The following is a 26,058-nucleotide window of genomic DNA, read 5'->3' as shown; positions in this document are numbered from 1 at the left end:
TCTGGGGAACACCCCAGACAAGTTGGTGTCAGCTCTGCCTAGCCTGCTTGATGGCCCATTAAGGACCATCAGCTATACAATTGACCCATTGAGAGAAGGCAGACACGCCTTGGGACTCAGCAAGGTATGCAGGGACATGCCTTTGGACAGAACTCTGAGGTTTTTCCATGCCATGTGATGGGCAGCTTGTCTTTGGGACAAAGAAAGACCGACCACATGGCAAGAGAATATAAAAAGCTGCTGCAGCTCCTCCATCTTGTCTTCAATCCTGCTTCTTACCTCTGGAGGAACTTTGCTACACTGAAGCTTTGAACCAAGGACTGATGATCCATCCCAGCTAAAAACTTGATTTGAACCGGCAGTTTATTCTATCACTGCTACAAGCCTGAACCAAGAACTTGGCCATCACTATATGTCATTGATTCCGTTTAACCAATTCTAGCTCTCGTCTATATCTTTCCCTTTTATGAATAAACCTTTAGATTTTAGATTCTAAAGGATTGGCAACAGCGTGATTTGTGGGTAAGATCTGATTTGTATATTGATCTGGGTCTGGTGGCTTGGTCCTTTGGGATCAAGAGAATCTTTTTTCTTTTACTGGGGTATTGGTTTTCATAACCATCTGTCCCCATAACGAGTGGCACTGGTGGAGATACTGGGGAACTGGAGTGTTTAAGGGAATTGCTTGTGTGACGTGGGGTGAGATCAAAGTCTGCTCTGTTTGGCTGGTTTGGTTTGCCTTAGAGGTGGAAAAACCCCAGCCTTGGGCTGGAACTGCCCTGCTTGAAGCAATTTGTCCTGAATTGGCACTCTCAGTTGGGTCCCGCCAGAACCAGTATCGTTACATCATAGCAAACGCTTAAACATTGCCTTATAACATGAGATATAGCAATTATAAGTGAGATCATGCATGCAGCAGCTCACGAGCATTTCATAACATCCAAATGCTAAACACATCTCTATACATGTAGTACCTATTTTAAGTATACTAACAGACAGGTGAGCCAGACTGATTTTCAGCTATGCATTTGTCAGAGCTCAGTGAGGCTTGGGGGCTTTGGCATGAGCTTGGCACCTCGTCTGCCAGCGTCCGAGGGGTCACTAGGCTCCTGGGCCTAGGGTTAGGATTAGGTCAGGAGGCATCCCTGGTCTAGGGTTAGATTTGCAATCCCTGGACTTTGTTACCTCAGAAGGACTGGGGTTGCCTTCTGCTTTATAACCCTAGCCCTAGGCTGGGGTGCCCCACCCTTGGGCTAGGGCTATAAAGTAGAGGGCAACCCCAGTCTAGGGTTTAGTTCAGCAGGGATCCCCAGCATAGGGTTGCGAAGTGTTGGGCTCCCCCAACTTCGGTCTAGAATTGGGATCAGCCGGGCTTCTTGGCCTGCAGTTAGGGTTGGGCTCCCCATCCTGGGTTTAGGGTTATAAAGAATATGGTTTCCTGTCGTGGGATTAGGGGTTACGTTAGAAGGCTTGTTCATACTAGGGTTAGGGTTACAAAAAGAAGGGATCTTCTTCCATAGGTTATTATTTAGGTCAGTAGGGCTCCCCTGCCTAGGGTTGGAAAGGGGGATTCATCCACCGGGGCCAGCCAACCAAACCCACTGGGTGGAATCCGCAGTGTGGAGTGCGCAGACCTCACCCACTTGCTTCTTAAGGGTTTCACTCCCTCTTGCACTTTCTCTTCAAAGTTCTTTTCAGCGTTCCCTTAGGGTACTTGTTAACTATTGGTCTTGTGCACAGGCTTGGCTACACTTAATACGCAGCTGCTGCACCACTGTAGCGCTTCAGTGAAGACACAACCTACCCTCTTCCCTGTTCCCTTGCGGTAACTGAGGGACTCCTGGTTAGTTTCGTTTCCACCACTGACTAATCAGCTTAAATTCAGCAGGTCACTGTGTCTGATCTGAGGTCGCAGATGGATGGGGACACTGGGGTAGTGGACACCAACCCCACAGAAGCACTCCGCCCAGGGGGAGGCCTGATTGACCAAGTTTGGTGCAGAACGGCCCAGCAGAGGAAGGGCACGTAAGGTGCTTGTTCTTGTGACTTAGCCTTCTGGCCTGGTCGCAGTTAGTCCCTGTCCTTCTGAGGTAACAAAGTCCAGTGAAAACGAATGTCTGATCCCTCTGCCCGCGCTGCTGCCCTTCATTTTGGGCCTTGCAGTCCAGTTCCCCTTTTGAAGGGCTTCACGGCACCCTGCCAGTGGCTGGTAGGAGAACCCAGGTCCTCTTCCTATGCTGGTATCCAGTCCAGGAACCCTAGGGCAGGCAGTCATGGGTCACTCCACCAGTGGACTCTTTGCTGCCACTTCCCTGGACTCTTTCCTACTGAGACTTTCCCTGGGCTTTCTCCTCACCCTGTAGTCGACTCCCCCTTCCTAAGGGTCTCCTCACTCCCCGCTATCCAGAGCGTGACTGCAGGGTTTCTCATTGCCACCCTTCTGCTATATACTTCCTCTGCTTGCAGCGCACGCAGCCACCCCCACTGGGTTTCATCATTAATTAGACATGGCTGACCCTCCAGCTGCCATCGGGGGGGAGTTCACCACCGGTGGGGGGTAGGCACCCCATCACAAGGGCATGGGAGTGGCATGGAACTCCTGGGTCAGTGAGTCCAGTCCCCTGCGCTCACACGCAGCCCTATCATAAATCCCCCTCATAAATTTATCAAGCTCCATCCGAAAGCTAGTGGGGGTGTTTGCCCCACTGCTCCTGTGGGGAGGCTGTGCCAGCCCCTGACTCCTCTGGTGGACAGAAGCCTTCTGCTCATTGCCCAGCCTACATTGATTGATGGCCAGTTTATCCCTATTGGTCCTTGTGCCAGCATCCTCCTTCACATTCAATAGCTCTTCTCCCTCCCTGGGGTTTACCCCTCCCGGCTGCATTGGTACCAGCTGCCCTGCAGCCTGCGTTTTGCTAGGCTGAACAAGCCAAGCTGTTTTCCTCTCCTTGGACCCTCTGTTCCCCTGCGCAGCCTTGTCAACTTTCTCCGTACCTGTTCTGGCGTGAATCCACCTGGCTCAGCCATGGGTGAGCATAATTGGACTCAACCCTCCAGATGAGGGCTGTCCAGTGCCTCATTTAGAAAATAAAAACATTGAAGCTGAGATATTGTTTTACTTCCACCTGCAGGGCTTCCAGGAGATTTGAGCCTGGTTGGAACACAAAGGGTGCTGTCCAGCCCTTGAGAGGTCGTCTGGTGCCTAATTGGCCAAGTCCCTCCTCTCAGCAATAAAGGCAAAACATCCGTGAATCCTGTGGCCTTGGGATATAGTACTTGCTCACGAGGCCAGCAAGCCTCTCCCAGGTAGCTCTAGAGGTGGCCGTGAAAGGTAAGGAGCATGTTTCCTTCGCACGTCTGGCAGGTGTGATACAAAGAAAGGGACCGTTCAGCAGAGGCATCTGACTCCCAAGCGGGGACTGACTCCCAGCAGTACTTGAAGCAGAGCATGTGCAGTGGGCGTCTGGCACGAGAGGGGATGGGTAGGTTTGTGCTGAGTGCTTGCCTGGGTTGCAAACCCAAGGAAACCTTTCATGAGATAATGCCTTGGTGCATGTGCGTCAAGAAGCTGAAAGCAGCCTGCCAGCTGCTCTGAAAGGCTCTGGTGCTGCCTTTCATTTGAATCACCGAGGCAGGGGGTAGGAAGCGAGTTCTGGAGGGGGCTGCAGCCTGGGGCAGAGGGAGCGTGAGTGTGGAGGAGAGAGCCCTCAAAACGTTCAAAGATCAAACGTAGCCTTCACAATTCTCTGGAGAAAGAGGTTCTCGCTTGTGCTCGCTGACCTTGTTAACTTGTTCCCCTGTGCTCCCCACATCGCTCCCCGCTTCTGTCTTGTCTGGCTCCAGCCTTGTCTGCCTTGGGGGGTCACCCTGGAGCTGCTCAGCCCTTGTGAGAGCTGGGGCAGAAGGACTAGCTGTGCTGCGGGTGCCCATCTAGCTGAAAAAAGTTGTAATTTGAGAGATTTTATGGGCAGGGTGGGCTCCCCAAATAGTCATGTCCCTCCTATTCTGCCTTAGGCAAATTGGAGTGTGCCAGTCAGTTCCCAAAGGAGTTTCTTTGTGGAGGGGGAGGGAGTTGTAGATTCATTGGGTCATTGCTCTCTCACCAGGTAATGGCATGTTTGCCTAGCTCAAAGTAAGCCACACCTCTGATTTTTGTGATACAGGGAACTCTTGTCCACACAGTATCAGTGAAATTTACTGGGGCAGAAAAGGAATTATCTCCCTATAAATCTTGGCAATTCACCCCTGGAAGATCAAGGACACGGCTTTTCTTTAAGCTCTGTCAGCACGTTCAGATCTCCTGTCATTTCCGTGAATCATAATCAGAAGTTTCAAGCTGCTTATTTACTTTTTCAGTCTGTGCAGGAAGTCTGAGCTAAAATAGGTGGAGAGATGGGATTATAATTGCCATGGTGAGTCTGAGTTCCTGCTGCCTGCTCTGGGTGTGGAGAGATTTTTTTTTTTTTGGCGTTGGTGCAGCTGTACCTGGCCTGGGAAGGCGAATCCTGTCTTTGAAGAGTGTTGCCAGGAGCGCTGATGTGCCAGGGCCGCGGCCATGCTGCAGCAGATCCTGGCAGACATGTACATCGATCCTGAGCTGCTGGCAGAGCTCAACGAGGAGCAAAAACAGATCCTCTTCCTCAAGATGAGGCAGGAGCAGGTCAGACAGTGGAAGGAGAGAGAAGCTGCTGCAGACAAGAACTCAGAAAAGACAGTGATCCACAGGAAAGGTAACTGGCTCCCCAGCACTGGGCTTGCTGCCTGGTAAACACAGCTGGGCCGGGTTACGAGCAGCCTGCTGTTGGGTGAAAAGTGGTTACAGCTCAAGTTACAGCTCGGGGGGTGGGTGCCAGGGGTTACTGCAGGAAAAAGTCTGTCAAAGAGGAGGTGGCTAATGAGCACGGCCAAGGCTAGGGGTTCAAGCACTGCCCTGTGACCCTGACCAGCCGGGCCCAGGTCCTGGCCTTTGCTCAGTAACCTTGGGCAAATCCCTTAATGTCTCTGTCTGTAACACGGGGCCCATAATGCTTCCCTGGTCTGCTTCGATGGAGCAGGGACCCCGCACAACAGAGCCTCTTGTGCTATTGTAACTGAAATAATGAACGGGCTGCCATGCTCTTTGGGCACCATGCTCTGGGCTGAAGCAGTAGTGGGCTTCGGGCTGCGGGTAGCCGAATGGACTGCGTTACTTTTGACCCTCTTCTTCAGGAAGCCAGATGGCTGAAGGATTTTTTTTTTAAGCCGGCCAGCCTGGGCTGGGTGCTGGCTGCACTGTCTAGCTCAGTAACAGGGGGCAGCACGTCTGCCACAGGAGAGGAGGACACCCAGTGTTAAAGAGGCTCCATAGCCGAGGTTGCCTTGAGATTTGCATTTGCAGCAGCTGTCCTTTAGAAATACCCTTCCCTGCCACTCCCTTCCCGCTCCCCATAGACCTCAGGGTAACGGGGCAGGGAGCAGCTGAGACTGGTCTTAGCTGCTGAGAAAGCAGCTCTGTTTCCCCTGGCTGAACTCCCCAGTCAGGTGCTCTCCTGTGGTTAGCAGGTAGGGGAAATGTGGGTAGGGTTACAGAGACCCCCAGAGAAGGGGACATGAATGGGATGGGGGAGAATTTGATGAAGAAAATTTGGAAGGGAGGAGTCCACGACCAGAGGGGAATAATAATAAGCATCAACCCCAGCTCTTATCTAGCACTTTCTATCCTTAGATCTCAAAGTGCTTCACAAGGGAGATCAGTGTCGCTATTCCCATGTCACAGGTGGGGAAACTGAGGCACAGGGCGATTAAGTGACTCCCCCAAGGTCATCCAGCAGACCAGTGGCAGAGCTGGAAATACAGTCCAGGTCCCCTGAGTTCCAGTCCAGTGCTCTATCCACTAGGCCACACTGTCTCCTCTGTGGTCTGCTCCTGTGCCCTGCATCTGGGATCAAACCCTACTCCACAAATAGCCCCTTTGACTATAGTCTATCCGCTTGTGGTGTAAGGCCCTACTCATGTGGGGGAGGGGATCCGAACCTGGCCCAGGCTGCTGCTGCTCAAACCGAGAGTGGCTTTTTGAATATAGTTTGGCAAATCACATCAAATTGCTAGCAGCTTCCTCCCCTGAACAACCTCCCTGCCCCTCCCCCCATCCCATGCCAAGTGGTTATCCCTCAGGTAACCAAGGGTTGGGGGCATCACGTTCTGGGGTGCAATCCAGACCAGTGAGAGGTTGTCACCACTTGCCCTGAAACCTTCGGTGCTGCAAATGCTTTGTTGCTATTGCTGCCAACCTGGGCCCCGTACACAGAGCCAGACAGCATGCAGGTCACACCCTGAGTGTCTGCGTATAACCACAACCTGCCTGCTACACACCAGCCACAGTCCAGCTTCCAGCAGCCTTGCTTACCACCTGCAGGGTGACCCCAACACATTCCCAGTCTCCAGTTTTCCCCCAAAATGTGCATTGTCCTTTGTCCAGCCCTCCCCAGTCCAGATGTTAGGGTCCATTGCCCCTGTAAGGGGTCAATGTACAACAGTTTGGTACTTTAACTGGAGTCACCCAAACAGTTCAGTTTACACGCAATACTGGATTCGTTTTGATTAAGGAATAAAACAAGTTTATTTAATTACAAGGCAATAGATTTTACAGTCAGAAATGGTTCCTACGGGAAATAAAGATAAAACAAAAAGAAAAGGAGTACTTGTGGCACTTTAGAGACTAACAAATTTATTTGAGCATGAGCTTTTGTGAGCTACAGCTCACTTCATCAGATGTAGCTCACGAAAGCTTATGCTCAAATAAATTGGTTAGTTTCTAAGGTGCCACAAGTCCTCCTTTTCTTTTTGCGAATACAGACTAACTCGGCTGCTACTCTGAAAGATAAAACAGTTTCTAGTAACTAAACCAGCTAGACTTGGTTCAAGGTGAAACCCTTCTCACATTTCCCAGCAACAGGGCTGACTAAATTCCTAGATCAGAACCCCTCCAAAAGTCCAAAGGCTGGTACCTTTGTCGTCTTAGGTGAAAGAGGGAGTGAGAGAGAGAGAATACCTGGGGGGAGTGGTGTTCCTCTCTTTTATAGTCCAGTCACCCTTTGAAATGCATTTTCCTGAGGGTCACCTCTAGATAAAATTCCTTCCCGCTGTGAGGGTGGAGACATGGGTCTTATGGTGGAGGCGGTTCCGTGTTGTTTGTTCAAATGCAAATCGACCTGTTCCTGCCGCCCCTTCATTGCCACTTGACAGTTGATTGCCAGTTAACTTTGACAACACCTGGCTAGAGGCATCAGCTTGTCCTTTGTCTTTGAGAAACTAGCTTACCCCCTCCCCAGACAGGTCTGGTAAACATACATAAGTCCTGATTTCAGCATACGTTCCTAACTCTCCACGGAGTGTTGCTACACACATTTCACCCTGTTGTTGATCAGGGAGATATTTGTACAAAATATGCCTTGAGAGGTGTCATTGGAAAACTAAGACTAGTACCAGTGTGTGTAGGGTGTGAATCCAGGGGTGCATTCGGTCACAGGGGGCATGAGTGCCACGGGAGCTTTTGTGGCCAGTGCTCTGAGTGTTTGTCTTGCAGTGCATGGGAAGTCGGTGAAGTGGAAGCTCGGTGCCGACAGCGAAGTCTGGGTCTGGGTCATGGGCGAGCATACGTCGGATAAGCCTTATGATGTGATCTGCGAAGAAATCCAGGCACAGAGGGCTCAGCAGCAACAAGAAGCAGGGGAAGCCAGGTAAGGCAGCACTCAGCCCCGGCCCCAGGAGCCGGTTGGACAGGTTTGCAGTTACTGCTGTGGTGTCTCCTCCGGTGGGTAAGGCGGAGGGTGCTTTTTAATAGATGATGATCAGTGCAAGATAAAAAGGAGAGCTGGAATGGAGCAAAGTTCTGTGTGTTTATCCCCTGCAGTCTGTGGGGATTTCTACATTCTCTCTCCACCCACACTACATCCAGAGGGAGGCATTGGGTCTTGGCTACATGTGCCTTTTAGGCACTTGGGCCTAGATCCTCACAGGTAATTCGGCCCTAATTCCCACTGATTTCAAGGGGAGTGAGGTACCAACATATCTAGGAAGATCTGGGCTTGGGCCCTAAAACTGGGCACTGGAGTTGCAGGGCACATGCCTGGGAACAAGCACGTGGCCTACAGGGAGCCAGATGTGTGGTTTCTTGCCTCTGGGGCAGAGGGAGCAGCGGTGAGGGGACAGGGAGTGCTGTGTGGGCGAAGCACTGTTTGGGAAGGGTGTATCCCTCCCATCCATGCTGGTGGAAGCTGGGAAGGCCCTAGGTGGGTGGCACAGTGGTCTGGGTGCATTTGCTCTTGTTTGAAAATAAAGCCAACCCTGGGGAACACGCCTTGGACTGAAGTGTCACGGGGAGCTGTATTCCTGGCTGGTGAGTTTACTGGCTGGCTCACAGGCCCCAATGAGCTGCTTCTTGAGAATCCCTTTGGCAGGCTGCTGGCTCCTCTACCGGCTGCCCATGGCTGTACCTTCCTCCATGTGGGCATGCGGCTGGGCTACCTCCAGGACAAGCCCTTTGAAGGCGCCGGCCTTGGCTGTCCGCTCCCAGGCAGGGCAGCGGGGTGTCTCCCTGAGGAGATGAGGCCTGAGCCATCTGGGAAGGCTTCTGAGGCTGCCAAGTGATCTTGGTTCGGGGCTGGCCCCCGGGGTGGGGAGGGGGGATGGGGAGGCTTGGTTGCTAATGTTGTATGCAAATCATGGGAGTGAATTTGGCTACTAACAAATGATTTGCAGATGACTCTGACCATCAGTTTAAATAAAGGGGGGATTGAGCGCTGGGGAAAGGAGCTGGTTGGTTGGTTTTGCCTGCTCTGAGGTGGCAGTCGGGGGACAGGTCCCATGGGCACCTGGTTTGTCCCAGGCCATTTGCAGATGGCGGAGGATGCAGACTAGCGATTACGTGGGGTCTCCAGATGCCCCCTGCCTCCGGCATGCAGGAGCCCCTCTTAGCCCTGCTGCCACATCGACCCGGGACTCTAACCCCAACCCTGTGCTGCTGCTCCTGAAAATACGGCCTTTAAACGGTATCTATTTACAGCGCTATGGGATGGTCCCGTGAAAGCTGGGGTGGGCAGCATCCCAGTCATCACCACAGCTGATATTTGGGAGTGAGTTCTTATGCCAACAGGTATCTGCCTGCATGTGGGTGCACAATTAACTGCAGTGAGTGATTACTTTAACCGTCCGTGCTCCTGGTGCTGAGACATAGGGCTCATCTCCGTGAGCTGCTGCTGGGCCCTGGAATTGCTTCATTGCCATGTAATTTCCATTCAGTAGTTTGGAAGGCGGAAGGCTGAAGGCGATTGATTCTATTCCAAAATTCCTGCTTGCTGTCTTCACAGAGGAAGTCAAACATTTCTTGAACGAGCTGTGCCATGGTCCCTGCATTCTCAGCCAGCAGCCCTGGGCGGGGCAGATGCCAAAAGGAGGGAGGAAAAAACTGGACAGAGGGAGCAGGAAGATGTGATAACAGCTGCTAAAAAGGAGAGAAGCTGGGATCGTGCTCAGGTACTTGTTTTCTGTTCTAATGCTGCTCAGAAGTGCATAACTTCATGAGGTGGGGGTTGCAAAGACTCTGTTGAATGGGGCCAGTGTTCAATAAATTGAAACATGGATTGGATAAAGGCTCCTTTTGTCTGTTTTGGAAAAACCATGCAACTCAGTAGAGCAATCTTGAGGGGAAGGTAGGATAGTCTTGTGGCTGAAGTACTAGCATGGGACTTGGGGGATCTGGGCTCTGTTCTGAGCCGTGCCACCCTCTCTCTGTGTAGTAATGAGCAAGTCACTGGTTTTTCTGTGCCTCAGTCTCCCATCTGTAAAATGGGGATTATAATACTTCCTTTCTTATCTTTTGTCTGTCTGTTTAGACCAGGGGTCGGCAACCTTTCAGAAGTGGTGTGCCGAGTCTTCATTTATTCATTCTAATTTAAAGTTTCGTGTGTCAATAATAAGAATCCATACAATCCATGCTGAGCTGTGCCCCCTCTTGCCCCTGTCTGCACCCCTCACTGCCCCAGACTGGGGCCAGCTGTAGAGCCCCGGGCTGAGGCCAGGAGCAGAGCCCCGGGCCAGCGGCCAGGACCCCAGGGTAGCAGCAGAGCCCCCCGGACCAGTGGCCGGGACCCGGGGCTGGCAGCAGGCTGAGCGGGGCCAGCGTCTGGAACCCCAGCTGGCAGGGGGCCAGCGGCTGGTAACCCAGGCCAGCAGCAGAGCCCCCTGGACCAGTGGCCGTGACCCGGGGCCGGCAGCGGGCTGAGGGGGCCGGCGGCCAGAACCTGGGGCCAGCAGCGGGCTGAGGGGGCCGGGGCTGGCAGTGGGCTGAGCGGGGACGGCGGACAGAACTCTGGCTGGCAGCTGAGCCCCCGGGACCGGTGCCCAGGACCCAAGCAGTGTGAGGGCCACTGAAAATCAGCTCGCTTGCCGCAGGTTGTCTACCCCGGTCTAGACTGTGAGCTCTTTGGGGCAGGAACTGTCTCTCACAGTTCGTGTCTGCATGTGTGCACTGCCTGGCCCAATGGAGCACTGTCTCTGTCTGGGACTCCTGGTGCTACTGTAATACGAACAATAAATAAACCTCAAGAGTCAGTCCTCTGCTGGGGTCAAAATGAGCCCTGATATTGCATTGTTTCGGAACCATCAGGAGTCCTCTTTATGGCATCTGAGCTGTTGTTTTGCAGGATGAGGCGCTATCCACAATGAAAGGAACATTTCAGGTGCCATAACAATTTCAATGGTTTCTATGCCTGGCATTACCATCCCTCCACTAAACTAGAATGGACAAAACTAAGAACTCCGGGCCAAATTCTGATGACTCCATTGGAGTTTCTCTAGATTTCCACTGGTGGAACGAACAGTTGAATTTGGGCCACTGATTTTATTCTGATCAATAAATAAAGCTAAAGAGGCAGGTTTCTGTTGAGATCAAAATGAACCCCGATGCTCCATAGTTTCTGATGGATGTTTAATGGTAAGATGAAAAATAGCTGGAGATGAATGTATTCAAAGTTGGATTTTTCTCCTCAGCGCTCAAGTGCTAAAGCGAGCATGTGAGGTCAATGTCCGCAATTGGCATTTCTAAAGTGCATACTTGTATTTCTTTTTATAAAGTTAAAACTATTTATGACTTCAAAAGCTGGATGTTACACTGCTTGGGTCAAGCTTGTTGTTGAGAATGTTTCCTGTCTGGCAATATTTTTACCATGGGATTACAAATAAATTATTTTAAAGTGGTTGGAAAGAAATCAATTAGAGATGCCTTGTAGTATTAACCACTTATTATAATTCATGGAGGAAATAGAACAGGCCACTGAGCTAAATAGCTATTAACCACACATATCACTGGCATGATTAAGGCCTCAGCCAAAAGCCATTCAAGTTAGTGGAAAGACTTCCATTTTGTCCAGTGGAGTTTGGATTAGGTCCTTAGTTGTTACTATTGTGTAGAATTGCAAGTATATGTACAAAACCACATGTGGCTCTGTCATCAATGTACAAAAGCAAGGTAACTCAAGGCTTGGTTTTGGCCACATTGGGCCTGAGTTGTCAGCAAGGCATCCATGAGGTAATCTCAGTGTTGCCAGCTCTCATGGTTTTTATTGCAAGTCTTCCAATGTGTGGTGGTTTTCTTAAAGTCTCAATTCCTGGAGTCATGGGATTAGGTGAGAATCTCAGCTTTATTTTCTCCCTGAAGGAGTTTTCTGTTTCTTACGGTTGCAGAGAGGAGCTTAAAAACATGCTCACTAAAAGCTCAAAAACCAGAAGGGAAATAATCCTCCCCACCCCAATTTTTTAAAATCTTGTGATTTTTAAGACACTCTCATGATTTGTCAAACCCTTCATTGTTTTCTGAATGCCTGAGACTGGAAATCCTGAGATGAGACATAGGCCAAGATGTGGGATGGGCATTGTGCTTTTAAGGATTGTCCTTTTTTACACCTCCATTGTTCTAATAACTGATTTGAGAACTATTTATATGCGTAAGGGCATCTGAGCATTTTGTTGTTTTTTCACCTGGGAAAGGTGAATGATTTCCATTTCCATGTCTCTGTCTGAGCAGAGCAGGGAGATATGCCTGTGTTAATATTTAAGGGGGAATAATGGTTCTGAGGAAGGGGATATCAATAAAGTCACACAGTGGAGTTCCGGAAGAGCATTGTTGCCCACACCAGCAGAAGTGGCTTTGACCTCCGCATTCAGTTCTATGTGGGAGGGTTCAGAGATAAACCCATCTCTGTTTGTCTCAAAGTACAAGAAACCCAAGATAACCCAGCTCAATAACTGGGATTCTGGCTGCTAACAAACTCTCTCAGCAAGCAGAGACAATGGTTTCAATTATCGATCCATAGTACTGACATGGTCCTTGTCACCACAGGATCCGAGCACCTCTCACTCTTCAACACACTAATCCTCCTAGTAGCTTGTGAGGTAGGGCACGGCTGTTATCCCCATTGCATGGGTGGGGGGGCCGAGGCACAGAGAGGCTAGGTGAATTGCCCAAGCTCACACAGGGAATCTGTGGCAGATCAGACACTTGAACCTGGGTCTCCCAAGTCCTAACCCTGAGGCCTTCCTTCCTCCCCATTCAGCCACTGCCTTTAGGAGGGCCAGGCCTTGACATGGGCAGGCCTCCATGTCCCCTTGCTTGGTTATAGACACTATTGAAGGAGAGTTGTATTCAGAGGGGCGGGCTCTAGAATACAGAAAGGGGTTCATTCACATACGTACAGAGCTCTTTCAGGCTACAGGGGTCCCTTCTTCCTTATCTCTCTGTCAGAGGTTGGGGGTGTCCCAGGCTCTGAAGTTGTGAGGTCCTCAAACTTGGTGTAGGGGCTAAGGGTCACCCCAGTTTCAGTGAGATGCAGTAGAAAGGAAGGCTGGGCTTGGGGCTCAGGCACTGGAGTGGGGCTCATGAGAGCTGAGGTCTGGTCCCATCTTTGCCACAGACTCTGTGTGTGTCCTAGGGCGAGTCACCTAATCTGCATGTCTCAATTCCTCATCTCTGAGATGGGGATGCTGGTTCTGTCTTTCACCCACCCTTTGCCTTTCCTGTCTCTTTACGTTGTAAACTCACCAGGGCAGGGACTGTCTCTCACTTTGTACAGCGCCTAGCACAATCAGGCCCCGATCTTGATTAGGGACCAATCCCATTTGATGATGAACTGCAGGGTCTGGAATAAACGACGTGTGTGTGAGATTCCCAAGGAGGGAGCAGTGCGTCCAGGGACCGCCGTGAGATGGGCATTAGAAGGGCCACCATGTTCTTACTATCTGGAGATATTAAAAAGAGTGTGATTTTTAAATGAAGCCTCCAGCTTGATGTTTCGACACAGGGACCAGAGCTGGGCTGACGTGTATACTGACTGTGGAGGAATGGGAAGAGCTCCAGGGCTAACGCTGGGTTTGTTTGCCATTGAACATCTAGGCTGCTCCCAGTAAAGGCAGAGATGTGCACCAGATGTTGGCAGATTCCAAGGCTCAGACAAGGAAGTACGACTTTCAGCAGGTAAGCAGTGAGCCCGGGTGCTTCTAACGTGCCCAGACAGGGGGCTAGATTCTGCTCTGCAGCCCCGCAAGCAGCCACAGCTGGCCAGGGGCACTCACCCAGCCTAGGTGGCCCCTCAAGACCCATTGCTGGCATAATAGCTCTCAGGGTGGTTACGTCTCTTAAAAGCTAGGGAGCATTGTCCGCCCCCACCCCAGACAGGCAGAATGTCTCTGGCCCCCACCATGCAGGGCACCGCCTCCCAGCACTGACTAATGTGGTACCATAGTACCAAGAGGTCCCCACCATCATAGGAGCTCCAGAAAAATTTTAGTGCGTGCTCAGCACCCACCAGCCACAGCGGTTCCCCGCCTCTGCTCATCAGCTGTTGGGCGGCGCCTCCCAACAGCTGGTAGGGGGCAGCATCACTACCAAACAGCTGTCTGGCAGGTCAGGGAGGGCTTTGGGGGAGAGTGGAGAGCGGTGGGTGGGCGGGGGCCTCGGGGAGGGGGTGGAAAGAGGCAGAGCAAAGGTGGGGCCTTGGGGGAAGGAGCAGAGTGGGGGCCAGGCATTGGGGCAAGCGGGGGTTGAGCACCCCCGGGGAAAAGGTGCCCACCATGACTGAAACCCCATGCGCCATCCTGCAGCAGTGAGTTCCACTCACTGCTTCTACGCTGCATCAGAGTGCCTTTTATCCTCGAGCTGCCGGCCTCACGCTGCAGCTAGCAGCCCAGGTTTTGGGCTAGCAAAGGAGGGGCTGGCCCTTTTTCAGCACACCCTTGATCTCAGCAGAGTCCCCTCATATTCTCCTCTCCAGGCTAAATAACCCCACTTTGGGCAGTATTACAGGTTTGCCAGACGGTCGCTCTTGCCCGTCTCTGGCTGTTTCCGATGTTTGCTATGTCTCTCATGAGTCAAAGTAACCAGGCCTGGGACTCAGGACACTAGCAGGGGATGCACTATTGACCAACAGGTCATTGCAGCATATTCACGCTTCGCAGATTTCCTGTGTGCAGCTGTGCCCAGGGCAGATACAGCCAAAGAGCTTTTCCAGGCTGACTCCAAATTCTCTTTCCTCCACAAACAGCTCTGAACCTGGTGCAGGAGGGTCTTAAAGCAGAGTTGGCAATGGAAAAGGGGCTTGCTGTGTCACGGGGTGTGAGTGAAATAAGAATCAATAGGATATTGTAAGGTCTCAGTGAGCCCTGAAATGGGGCCTTGGAGGTCTTTGGCAGCTGCTCTGGTCTGTGTGGAGGAGTGGGCCGGTGCTGAGCCAGCCGAGGATAAAACAGCCTCCCAGAGCGCTCCTTGGCACAGCTCAGGATCTGGCCTTTAGAGTCATTTAATGTCACTTCTTACCCCTCGAGCTCAACCTGCCCCGGGCTGACGATCTGCGTAGCCTGTGCCCACGAATGGACTCCAGAAGCCCTCATGCAGCGGGGCTCCCAGGTAGCAGGGAGGAGGAAGCATCGGTGTCTTGGGGAACCCCACGTATTTCACAGGAGTCCCTAAAGAAATGAATCCCCGGAGTCCAGAGACTGCTAAAGGCAGTCGGCAGAAACCAAGCCGGGCACCAGGCATTACACACGTTGTCTCCTAACAGGGGAAGGAAAAGGCAAGGAGTAAGCCCGGAGGGATGAGAACAGCTGCAGAGAGGGCACTGCACACTGACACCAACCGGAAGGAGGCCCAGGAGTCAGGGCAGAAATCGGATAAGGATGATCCCGAGTGGCAGGAATCCTGTAAGAGATGCTGGCATTGTCCATTTTTCTATTCTCCACTTCCTTTAACTGGCCAGATTCCTCTGTGGAATCGGAGCTGGTCGCATGGCTGATGTACGGGGCCTCTCTTGATTAACGCATCGTCACTAGATAGCTAGGCTGGCCACATGTCACCTGGCTCTGTAGCATGAAGACTAGAGGTGGTTGGGAAATGGAGTTTTTGTCCCATGGGAAATATGAACGTTTTGAAATTAGTTTCCCTTCAGAATTGCAGCAGAAGGTCAAATTGTCAAAAAATTTCATGGAACGAAAAATTCTGAAAAGTTTGAGGGAAGATGCTTGGGGGGAGGGATAGCTCAGTGGTTTGAGCATTGGCCTGGTAAACTCAGGGTTGTGAGTTCAATCCTTGAGGGGGCCATTTAGGGATCTGGGGCAAAAATTGGGGATTGGTCCTGTTTTGAGCAGGGGATGGGACTAGATGACCTCCTGAGGTCCCTTCCAACCCTGATATTCTATGATCTATGATACTTTCAGCCCTGTGGTTTGGCTGGGGGGCTGTCTCTGTAGGGCAGGGCAGAGCTGCCCCTGCTGTCTAGGATTGCGGTTCCATATTGATTCCAGAAGTCTGCTAGTACTCTGGGGCAGGTGTCTCTGGCTGTGCCTTGCGAGGGGGCGTTGCCCTATAGTTAGTGGTTGAGGGCCAGATGCTGCTGTGTCCCTGGGTGTCCAGGAGATGGTGATGGTGTATTACAAATATGTCTCACTTCAAGCTAGGATTTTTAAAAGCCAGGTCCTTAAAGTTAGGCCATACCAAGGCAACTAAATAACTGGCCTGATTGTCAAAGTACCGAGCGTCTAGCAGCTGCCAACTGGGAACCACTGGGTGTGTTGTATTTGTGAAAAGCGGGTGCTACTTAGGTGACTAAATAGACACTGCATCCCCAGGCAGTGCCTGCCCTGGCCCTGGCCCAGCTCCTGTAGCAAACCCATTTACATCAGTCCTATGCTGGGGCATTTTACGCCAGCCTTATGCCATCATACCCCAGCTTGGTGCTTTTCACCCTACATTCCACCACCTCTGGATTCATCGCCAAGCAGCAGGGCACCGTTACCAAGGTCATCGGCGCCCTGGGACCTAGTCAGTTTCAAACGTAGTTTGAGGGCCTACAAGAGCCCCTAAATCCCCCACTGATGGTTGTGGTTTCACAATCACCTTTTCCTGCCCTTTGGTGGATTTTTATCCCCGTTCCTACACGAAAGATCTACACAAATGGCCGTGTGTGTGTGACTACATGGGCAGTGGTGTCCAGACTTTCCCCCCTTACCCGTAATGAAATCCCTCTGCCCTCTCCATTACTGCACAGCCAAGGTGTCCCCAGGAGATGCTCGGGGTAGAACTGGGGATGGGGGAGGAGCTTGGGCTAGCGGTGGCCTCAGGGCACAATCTAGCCCATATGAAATAGGCAACTGCTTAGCTTCAGTTTGCCTGGGGGTGTGGAAAGGGGCAGAAGGTTTCAAAGCCTCTGGGCGGGAGCTGACAGGACAAGCTGCCTTTCTGTTCCAGTGAGGAAATCCAAAGCTGCTGATGAGAGGAGACGCTCCATTGCAAAGCAGGCCAGGGAGGACTACAACAGGCTGTCGCTGCAAGGGATCCGCAAAGGGAAGGTAGCCGAAGTTTCCAAGACTTTTGGGAGCAAGGGGCACAGCTTGCCCTCCCGTCCTGCCCTTCCACCCAAGCCTAAAACCCTAAACTCTGGGGTAGCAAATGGGAGGCCCAACAGGTAAGAACTTCCCCCGGTGATTAAAGTGTCTGGGATCTTTCTGTTGTGGGACGGGGATGGTAGGGGTGTTCTAGGCCTTAGAGATTAAACCTTCATATGCTACCATGACACCTTTCATCAGACACCGTCTGTCTGCACTGCATGCTCTTCCAAGGCAGGGTGCTATGGACAAGACAGATCTATTCCTTATTAGCAAAGATGATGATTAACCAGGACTTCATCTCTTTGAAGTATTTAATTAAGGGTACAAATCAATGTCAGCTGGTGTAAACCCCATGGTTCCAGCAGCCCTTGTCTCAGGAAAGTGAAGGCTTTGGGTTCCCCTGGCAATATTCCCCCTGAAGTGACTCCAGTGTGTTCCCTCTGATTCCACACATTGGGCCAGACCCTCAGCTTGTGTGTGGTGGCCAAGCTCTGTAAAAGGCAACCCAGTGAACTGAAAGGATCGTTGACGTCAATGGAGCTTGGCCAAGGGGACATGTGCTGCAGCCAGGGTGCATGGTACATGCTTGCTGACATCACAAATTGGTACCAAAATGCTACAGGATTCTGGGATCCATAGCCACTGATACCCAGTTGTCTGGGTTCTTTTTTGGTTCTGAGATCCCGGGCACCCAGCCCTGTACTTCTTCTCACTGGAAATGGGCAGCCTCCCCCAGCGTTGGGGGCTGCTCTGCTGGGACCTCTGTGCTTGGCATCTGCTCCCCCTATGTTCCATCTGGCGGGAAATACTTCACCCTGACCCTCTCCCTCCCTGTAAGCTCACCTCTGGGGAGAGCTGGGTTAGCAGCTGCCGCCTCAGTTTTGGGGCTGCACAGAAGGGTGCATGGTGTCCTGACAGTGACAAGGCTCCCGGCCTTGTCCTACCTGGAAACTGCAGCTGGGGCAGAATGGCAGGTTGTTTACGGGTGCGTCTGACCCCAGGGGCTCCTGGATCTGCACTGACAGAATTGGTTTGAACCTTTAAAGCCTTACATGGCCTGGAACCCTCTCCTCTGAGAGATCCCCCTCACAGCTGAGATCTGCCAGGGCCCCACAAGACAGGGACAGCTGGCAGGGGCCCACCATGAGCCCCCTAAGGGAACTTGTCCTCCCTTTAGTTTGAAATAGCCCCAATCACTGATCTGCCAGCCATGCTGCAAGGGCCCCATGCGCTCCAGGCTGTGAGAGTGCGCTGGCTCTGGGGGCAGATCTCCTATATTTTGCTGCTGGCTGCTGTAGGCATGTTGATTTAACAATTGAGAGTGAGGGATATATAGAACAAGCCAACAATTATCTATCGGCTTTCCTTCTCTGTGGAAAATGGCTTTGTGACGAAGTGGAAATCTTCACAATTTTTCTCTCCATTTTTGTCTATTTTTAGTTTGATTTAAAAAAAATGAAGTTTTCTGGGGTTTGGCAAAAATCTGGGGAATTTCAAAGAGAAATTCTGGCAAACTTGTGTGTTCAGCATAGTTTTCCCCAGGGGAGAGGGAATAAATCCTCTCGTAGCCAGCTCTAGTTGCAGGTCTGTGTCCCAGCTGTGTATTTAAGAATTGTCAATGAGCTCCAAGAGCCAGGCAGAAGTGCCCCTTTCAATGGATGTGAGTACCTCCAATAAATAACACAATGATTTCAAATGACCCTGGCGTAAGATCTGTATTAGGATAGCTTTAATCCATCTAACCAGAGAGCATCCGTGCCTCAAGATTTAAGCAGCTGCTCTTTGGCAAAGCTAACTTAGGTCCTTAGGCCTAGGCTCTCAAAGGTATTTAGGTGCCTAACTGCCATTGATTTTGATGGGAGTTAATTGCCTACATACCTTTGGGCATCTGGGCCTCAGACACTGCTGTGATGAGCTCAGAACTTGAATTCTGGGGTGTGACCTCACTGTACAAACCACGAGTCTCTTGGAACCGCAGGAATCCGGGCGTGCAGAGGACCATCTCCACTTCCACCCAGGAGAGCATCATCAGGTGGTTTAAAGAAGAGCAGTTACCTCTTCGGGCAGGTTATGAGAAATCCACGGACAGGATAGCACCCTGGTTCCATGGTGAGTGCTGCAGCTTCCCAGCCCCTCTCCTGCGCTAGGACAGTGGTCCGTGGAAAGCCACCCCAGGCCAGGTCCATTCCCAGTCTGAGAAACATCTCCAGACACCGTGTGCCCCAACAGCACAACGGTAACCCACGCTGAGCACAGACAAATGGCAGCTCACACATTATACTGAGTGTCCCCTTGCCAAATCTTCGCTGCCAGACCCTGCTGCTATATATCATGGACAGCACCTTTCCCTTCACCCTGTGAGCAGCCTCCCACTAGTGGAAAATCTTCAGCCAGATCCTCAACTTCACTTGAAGTCCGTGGAGCAACTACATGTTTAAAGCCAGGTGCTAAGCGTCTTGCTGGATCAGGCCTAAAAGATCATTTATCATATGGTGTGGACACTTGGACTGCAAGCTCTTTGGGGTAGGGGCTGCCGGCTAGTTCTGTTTGTGAAGCACCTAGCGCACTGGTGTGCTGGTCTATGACTAGGGCACTTAGGCCCTACCACAATACAAATAATAGACACCAAGGAAAGACAGTGTCAAGGCGCAAGAGGCATGCTGGGTAGAGCGATGACCCAGAATGGGTAGGAACAAATTTGGTCAACCTCTTCCAATCCATTAAAGAAAGTGACTGCAAAGTGCTTTGCTGATAGTCCCTCTCAGCAAGGAGATCTAGCTGGGGAGGCAGCGTCATACAGTGCAGAGGGGGCAGGCCTGGCACTTGGGAGCCCTGCATTCTACTCCTGGCTCTGCCAGAGACCTGCTGGGGGAGCCCTGGCCAAGTCATTTCCCCTCTCTGCCCCTCTAATCGGGTAGACGGGGCTGGTCAGCTGTGGCAGGCAATCCACATGGGAGAAGGAAAATGTTTTCAAAGCAAGAACGTCAGGCCTGGCCAGCTGTTTTGCAAATGTTGTGCCAATCACACAGGCTCCCTGTGTCTGCTCTGCCACCCCCTGCTAATGGGACAAAGCCAACCAAGGAGAGTTAGCCTATCAGAAAAGGAGGGGCGTATTTCCCACCCCACCAGGAGGGCATTCCCAGTTGATCCACTCTTCTGGATGGAAACTTGTGCCCAAACGGCAAATGTAATTCACAGCTTGATGCTTCTGGCTGCTTATTGGACTGGCTTAAAAGACCTTCCACGTTCTGTACACGAAGTGTTGCTTTCTAAGCTAAGCCTCAGCAGGGCACTTGGCAGGGAGCAGTGCCGGCAGGGATAGGGCACTAGCGTGGGACTCAGCAGACCTGGGTTCTGTTCCTCTGCCACTGACTTGGGGAAGTGACGTCTCCACTCTTTGCCTCCGTCTCCCACCAGGAAAATGGGGTTAGAGATCTCAACCATTCTCCGTCACCTGCTTTGAGATCTGCAGCTGAAAAGAGCCCAGAGTTGTATTGACTATACCACTAAGGGAAGAAGTAAGGCCCTAGCACGTGTCCTGGCTTAAGGAGGTGGGTGGGGGTGGCCATGGAGGAGTTGATCCAACGATTCTAGACCAAGCAAAAGCAACAAACCTTAAAAATGTCAAAATCATTGGGTCCCTTTACTGAGCACTTCAGTGAGGAGTGTTTGCTTGGTAGAGCACATCTGCAATCATGTAATATTAATGTATGTTGCATCTAAGGGTACGTTTCCACTGCAGTCAGGCAGGCAGGCAGGCCGACCTGCACGAGCTCTAATCTAGCTAGTGTGGCTAAAAGTAGTCATGCAGGAACCCTGGCTACCCACTCTTGGCCTGTACTGCTGTGACGTCTTTGCTGTTCTGAGTCATGCTAACTGGATTAAAACTAGTGCCCTGCCCCAGCGGCAATCACACCTCTCATTGCAGCATAGACCTCTCCTGAGTCACTAAATCCCACACGTTGTGCACTCACCCCATGTGGGCGTGAGCAGAGTTGTTCTCTCGGCTGATGTGACAGCCAGTGCAAACGGGAACAACTCACGTGCGACGAAAGACTCTGAAGGGGCACCAAGAATGTTATACACATGAGTTCTGTGCAAAACAGAATGGGCGTGAGCATCCCCTACCAGCGTGCTTGGTCTCTCTACTTGTGAGTGCGTTTCCTCGAGAGGACTAAGCAATGAAAACAAACTATAGACCCTAGGTAAGTGGATTTACTGAAGGACAGCGAGGGCTTCTGTATGTGGAGACTTTACCAGCAGCCTACTCTAGCTAGCTAAGGTATTTATCTGCCTCCCTTCTTATCCCCCTTACCCGACCGTGCTGTGCAGCTCCTGCTAGCCCGGCCACAATCTGGCCTACAGCAAAGTGGTGAGGTTGTGAAGTCCCGCTGAGACGTACAGCATGATGTCAATGCTACAGATTAGTGTAGACTGAGGGTTAAAACCGAATCCTCCTTAGCAGTGTTACATTCAGCCCTCCACTCCCCCCAAACTGCTTCTCTCCCCTGAGCTCTTTGGTTTGGTTTTGGCAGGTATCGTAACCCTACGGCAAGCAGAGGAGCTGCTGAGCAAATCGGTGCTCGGGAGCTTTCTGGTCCGGATCAGTGAAAAAATCAAAGGCTACGCACTCTCCTATCTGTCCCCGGAGGGCTGTAAGCACTTTCTAATAGACGCCTCCAGCAACTCCTACAGCTTCCTGGGGGTGGACAAGTTGCAGCATTCAACGCTGGCCGACCTTGTCAACTACCACAAGGTGAGCCCCTCTCCATGCTTGTAGTAACAATTCATCTTTGTAACTGGCCTACAGCTCTTCGGGGCAGAGGCTGTCTCTTTATGTCCGTACAGCACCGAGCACAGGTTACCATAATGCAAATGAAAGCCACCAGCAGGCAGAGGCAAGTTTATCAACAAACCAAACCAGCTTTTCTGGTAAACTTGTTACATGATTTGGAACTGTCCCTACATTTTTCCCTTCCATGAACCAACTGTGTGCCAGGAATTGTAGGGTTACAGGGCAATAAATCACCTTTCCATTCGATAAAAGCAAGGCATCACGGGCAGCAAAGGTAGTGCCGAGCAGAGCGGAGTGAAGCAGGCTGGGCCTCTCTTTGATATAGTTTCCCATTGCTTCGGCTTCAGGAGTCCGTATTTCTCATGTGCCAAGCTCCAACAGTGGGTATCAGTTAGTGGAGCTAATGAAGGTCATTTGTGGTCAGCAGAGGGCCAGTTGGAAGGAGTGTGTGTTTGGGGTGGGGGTTGCCCTGGTGCAGCACCCAGGTCATGCATCACATCAACCCTAGCGTGAAGGCATAGGTGGCACTTATTGGGCAGCTGGCCTTGTGCTGCCCCTCTGCACAGGACTGAATTTCACCATCTGAGAGCTTCCTAAACATTCAGTCGCTCTGAGAAGGTGTTTCTGGGGACACTGCAGGCTGGGTTTTGGCTTGTGATAGACAAGACAGCCAACTTGTAAAGCAAGAATGGAAGCAGATCTTGTTTCTATGGGACTCCCACGTTGCCGGTGTCACTTGGTGAGGGTACAGCTCCTACTGACAGGAGGCGCCAACTCACTGAATGTATTTAAACTGGTTTTCAAGCCCATTTCAGTGAGAAATAATGAGTTGGTGTTTGGGGAAGCTCACCCCTGGGCAGAGGGCTGGCACAAAACCAACGTGCTTGTTCCACCTCTGTTCTCAGAACAGGACACTTAAATGCTGGTTAGGCCACTACCTGGGGTGAATATCACCCCATGTTAGATGAGAGACACCTGAAAGGTCCTTAAGTAACACTACCGTTCTCAAAGAGACGCTCCTACTAGCGAAGCCCACACTGGTAGCAAAAAGAAACGCTGGTGCCTTTGGATCCACCCACCCCCCAGGCACGGTGCTTTAACAGATGAGAATCCATTTCCTGCTACCAGTGGGGAAGAATGAAACATGGGGCGTGCAAGGGGAAGCCAGAGCTGAAGAGGGAGGGTGGGTAGCAGTCTCATTGGCTCACTTTTGTAGTGTCTGGGTGAGCAAGGGGAGGTAGATCATGGCTGGCTTGATGCCTTGCAGTACCTGTGTTGCAGCAGAGGAAAAAGACCGTCCCTGCTCCAAAGTGCTAACCGGCTGTCGGGAGGCTGCTGCCAAGGAGGAGGCAGAGCGAAGTGTTAAAGCTCCTCTCAGTCTGAGGGTGTTGGATTTCGTCATTTAAATTGTGATGTGAGGCCCGGCCAAGGCAGTACAGGACCAGATCCGAAGCCCACAGAAATCTACAGGAGCCTTTCCGTTGACTCTAGCAGGCTTTGAACTGAGCCCTAACAATATCAATGAAAGATGATTGGGCTAAGTCCCAATTGGGCTGGCTCAAAGTCCATGGAAAGATGTCTCTTGACCCCTATGGGCTGTCAATCAGCCCCTAAGTGCATCTGTGTTCATTTCAGATGGTGGAGTTTAACGACTGTCCTTTGGCCAACAGGAGGAGCCCATCACTTCTTTGGGGAAGGAGCTGCTACTTTACCCATGTGGCCAGCAGGGCCCGGAACCTGACTACCTTGATCTCTTTGAGTGAAAGCCTCCGTTCCCACCTTGTGACACACACCCATGCCTTCCCCGAATGAACAGATGAACTGTTATCCGAGAGACGGACCCCCAAATGCCCAGCCAGCACCGATGAAGTGAAATACTCCGCACAAGTGTCTGTATTTGAAAATGTTTAGCAGCAAAGCAGGGAAAGGGCAATTACTGCTGGGAGCTGCTCTCTGTTAGCAGCATCAGGCCGCAGCATTCAGCAGCCTAGCAAGCCATGAAGGAGCGCTGGCGGCTTCAACCTTACTGGAGTAGGGTTAGCTCAGGAAGAGAAGGAAGATACTGCCATGTGTTAGTGACAGTTGGCGTAAATGGGCTCTCTCTGATTAAGCTGCATTTTGCCCTCAGCTATTGCAGCATAAATTGCCATTAAATGTGATGATGTGGGATGTTTGCCAGATGTGCAGTGAAATTGGTATTTTAAACTCCAAAAGGGGTCACCTCTGTTCAAAGAGGGTGGAGCCACATCAAGGAGGGGACTTGGCCCCCTAGGGGTAAATTGCATAATTGCAGCTCAGTCCTGCAAGGGGCTGAGTCCTCTGGAGTCAGTGGGAGTAGCGGTCGCTCAATGTGCTGCAGGATGGGGTCCATCATAAAATCCACCCCATGCAGAGGGGCCAGCACAAGACCTCTGCAGTGCCTGAGCCCACATAAGCCCTGAAGGTAGGGCCCCAGTGGGGCTTACTCAGTGCTGCTAAGCTTTGTGCTGGCCCCTCTTCACAGGGGGAAGAATGATGCCCTTTGGAGATGTGAGGGAAACAGCAAGTTTCTTAAATAAAGAAACCAAGTTGGAATCTGGCTGAGAAGTTTTAATTCTTGCACACAGAGCCTGGGCTATTTTACATCCAACCTCCTGGGGAGCCTTTTACTGTTAGTATTACTCAAGTCTAATGTTGACATGAAGAATGAGACATGCCTGCCAATAAAGTACCCGGGCTCCTTTCTGTAATGTAACTGTTTATCGAAGTCCTGTCAACACATCTCATGCATATCACACTAAGGCACATTTCTGAGATAACTGCTCATGCTGAATGTAGCTGGGCCTTCTACTTTTCTTTGACATAACAGCTGAACTTGTATTTGTCCTAGAGAGCTGCAGTATGAAATATCAAGGCACAGACTCAAAGAGATGCTAAAACGTGTCTTATCAGTACCAGGGTTGTTGGTGCATATTATGAAAATCAGATGAAGTATCTCCCTTCCCTCCACTAAAGATGACAACTTGCAAGCTCTGTGATCTTCAAAATTGTGAACAAAAATCAGTCCAGTTTGAGTGTAAATTACCTGTTCATTTCTCCTCTTCCATGTGGCTTGGGGTTGTTCTGCAAAAACTTAAGAAAACCATCAACACAAAGTCCTTCAGGTCATTTTGGAAAGGGTATCTGACACCTTTCTTCTATTCTGTGTCCTATGGAATGTGGTGGATTCTCCATCCCTTGAAGCCTTCAAATCAAGAGAAGGTGTCGTTCTAAAAATAATACACTTTAGCCCAGCAACAAGAGATGACCTTGCAGCAGGAAGGACTGGGTGAAGTTTTTATGCCCTGTGCTAAGCAGGAGGGCAAATTAGATGATCACCATGGACACTTCTGGTCTTAAAATGTATATGCTGCTTAACCACTTGCCACACGGTAGAGGCAACCTCTATCACAACACGCTGAGGATTAAGGGTTTTTTTACATAGGAGAATGGTCATAGCAGTAGGTCAAGTGTTTAAGAGATTGTTGATCTTTGCCAATCCGCAGCAGTTATTGAATCATTCCAGGCTCTAAAAGCTTGCCCTCTGAATCATAAACACTCTTACAGCTTAGGAAGAGCCCACAGTTCATGCTCATCAAGTGAAAAATGACATGCCTTATCTTGTGTTGTGAGCAGAGAGCCACTCTGAAACCTGCCAACATGCACCAACAAAAACAGCACTTTTGGGAAGCTTAAGAAGAAAGAAGTCATACCAGACACTGACTTAGCCACCTGCTTTTGCCAACCTGCCGCTTTCTTCAGTGCAGGAATTTGAGCCAAATCAAGCAAAACACCTTGACGTTTTTGAGTCCATGGGATTTGAAACTGAATGTTCCGGCACAGACTGAATATCGAGCTGACTCTGGAGCTGTTCAAAAATTGCAGAACAAGGATGTGTTCCAGTTCTGGAGAAGCCGGATGGCCAGATTCCCAGCTCTGTCCGTCGTTATCCTGTGATGCTCAGCAGTACCAGTCAACAACTCTGCCTCCTAGCTGGGCCCTCAGGATGAGCGTGGCAGCTGCTCCAGCTTTTTGAAATGCTGTTTCCCCTGGAAGAGTCGTCCCCTCTGCAGAGCCCAAGGATAGTAGCAATGCAACTATGCAGGGAGGCCAGGCACCTCCTGCCCTATTAGTGGACCATGCAGCCCACAGTTTGGGGGGTGGGGTGTGTGTGTGAGAGAGAGAGAGAGAGAGAGAGAATTCTTGCTTTGGCTGTTTGTGTTCTCTCAGTAGTGCACACAGGTGAAAGTATCAGTGATTCACCTCCTTAGGATCAAGAGCAGGCATTCCCAGGAGGAGGAAGGGCAGAGCTAGCATTGTACAGTTAGTGTGGC

General features: G+C 51.1%; 1 protein-coding gene across 2 annotated transcripts; it reads left to right on the top strand.

The window, feature by feature from the left end:
* Positions 1 to 1,760: 1,760 nt before the first annotated feature.
* SH2D4A (SH2 domain containing 4A) lies at positions 1,761 to 24,435 on the top strand. Of its 2 annotated transcripts, XM_084626324.1 has the most exons (10): positions 1,761 to 3,331; positions 4,357 to 4,730; positions 7,565 to 7,718; positions 9,348 to 9,513; positions 13,427 to 13,507; positions 15,090 to 15,228; positions 16,772 to 16,988; positions 18,890 to 19,020; positions 21,447 to 21,667; positions 23,377 to 24,435. In XM_084626324.1, exons 2-10 carry the CDS (start codon positions 4,556 to 4,558, stop codon positions 23,467 to 23,469), a joined length of 1,377 nt encoding a protein of 458 aa, XP_084482450.1. In that variant the 5' UTR covers positions 1,761 to 3,331; positions 4,357 to 4,555; the 3' UTR covers positions 23,470 to 24,435. The 2 variants fall into 2 exon arrangements, with proteins under 2 accessions (XP_084482450.1, XP_084482449.1); XM_084626323.1 differs by lacking the exon at positions 1,761 to 3,331 and having other exon boundaries at positions 4,063 to 4,730.
* The last annotated feature ends 1,623 nt before the right edge of the window (positions 24,436 to 26,058 follow it).

The sequence above is a fragment of the Lepidochelys olivacea genome (assembly GCF_965140295.1).
Source record: "Lepidochelys olivacea isolate rLepOli2 genome assembly, chromosome: 4".
Lineage (NCBI taxonomy): Eukaryota > Metazoa > Chordata > Testudines > Cheloniidae > Lepidochelys > Lepidochelys olivacea.
The sequence above is the reverse complement of the archived record's forward strand: the minus strand, read 5'-3'. Positions and strand labels throughout refer to the sequence as shown.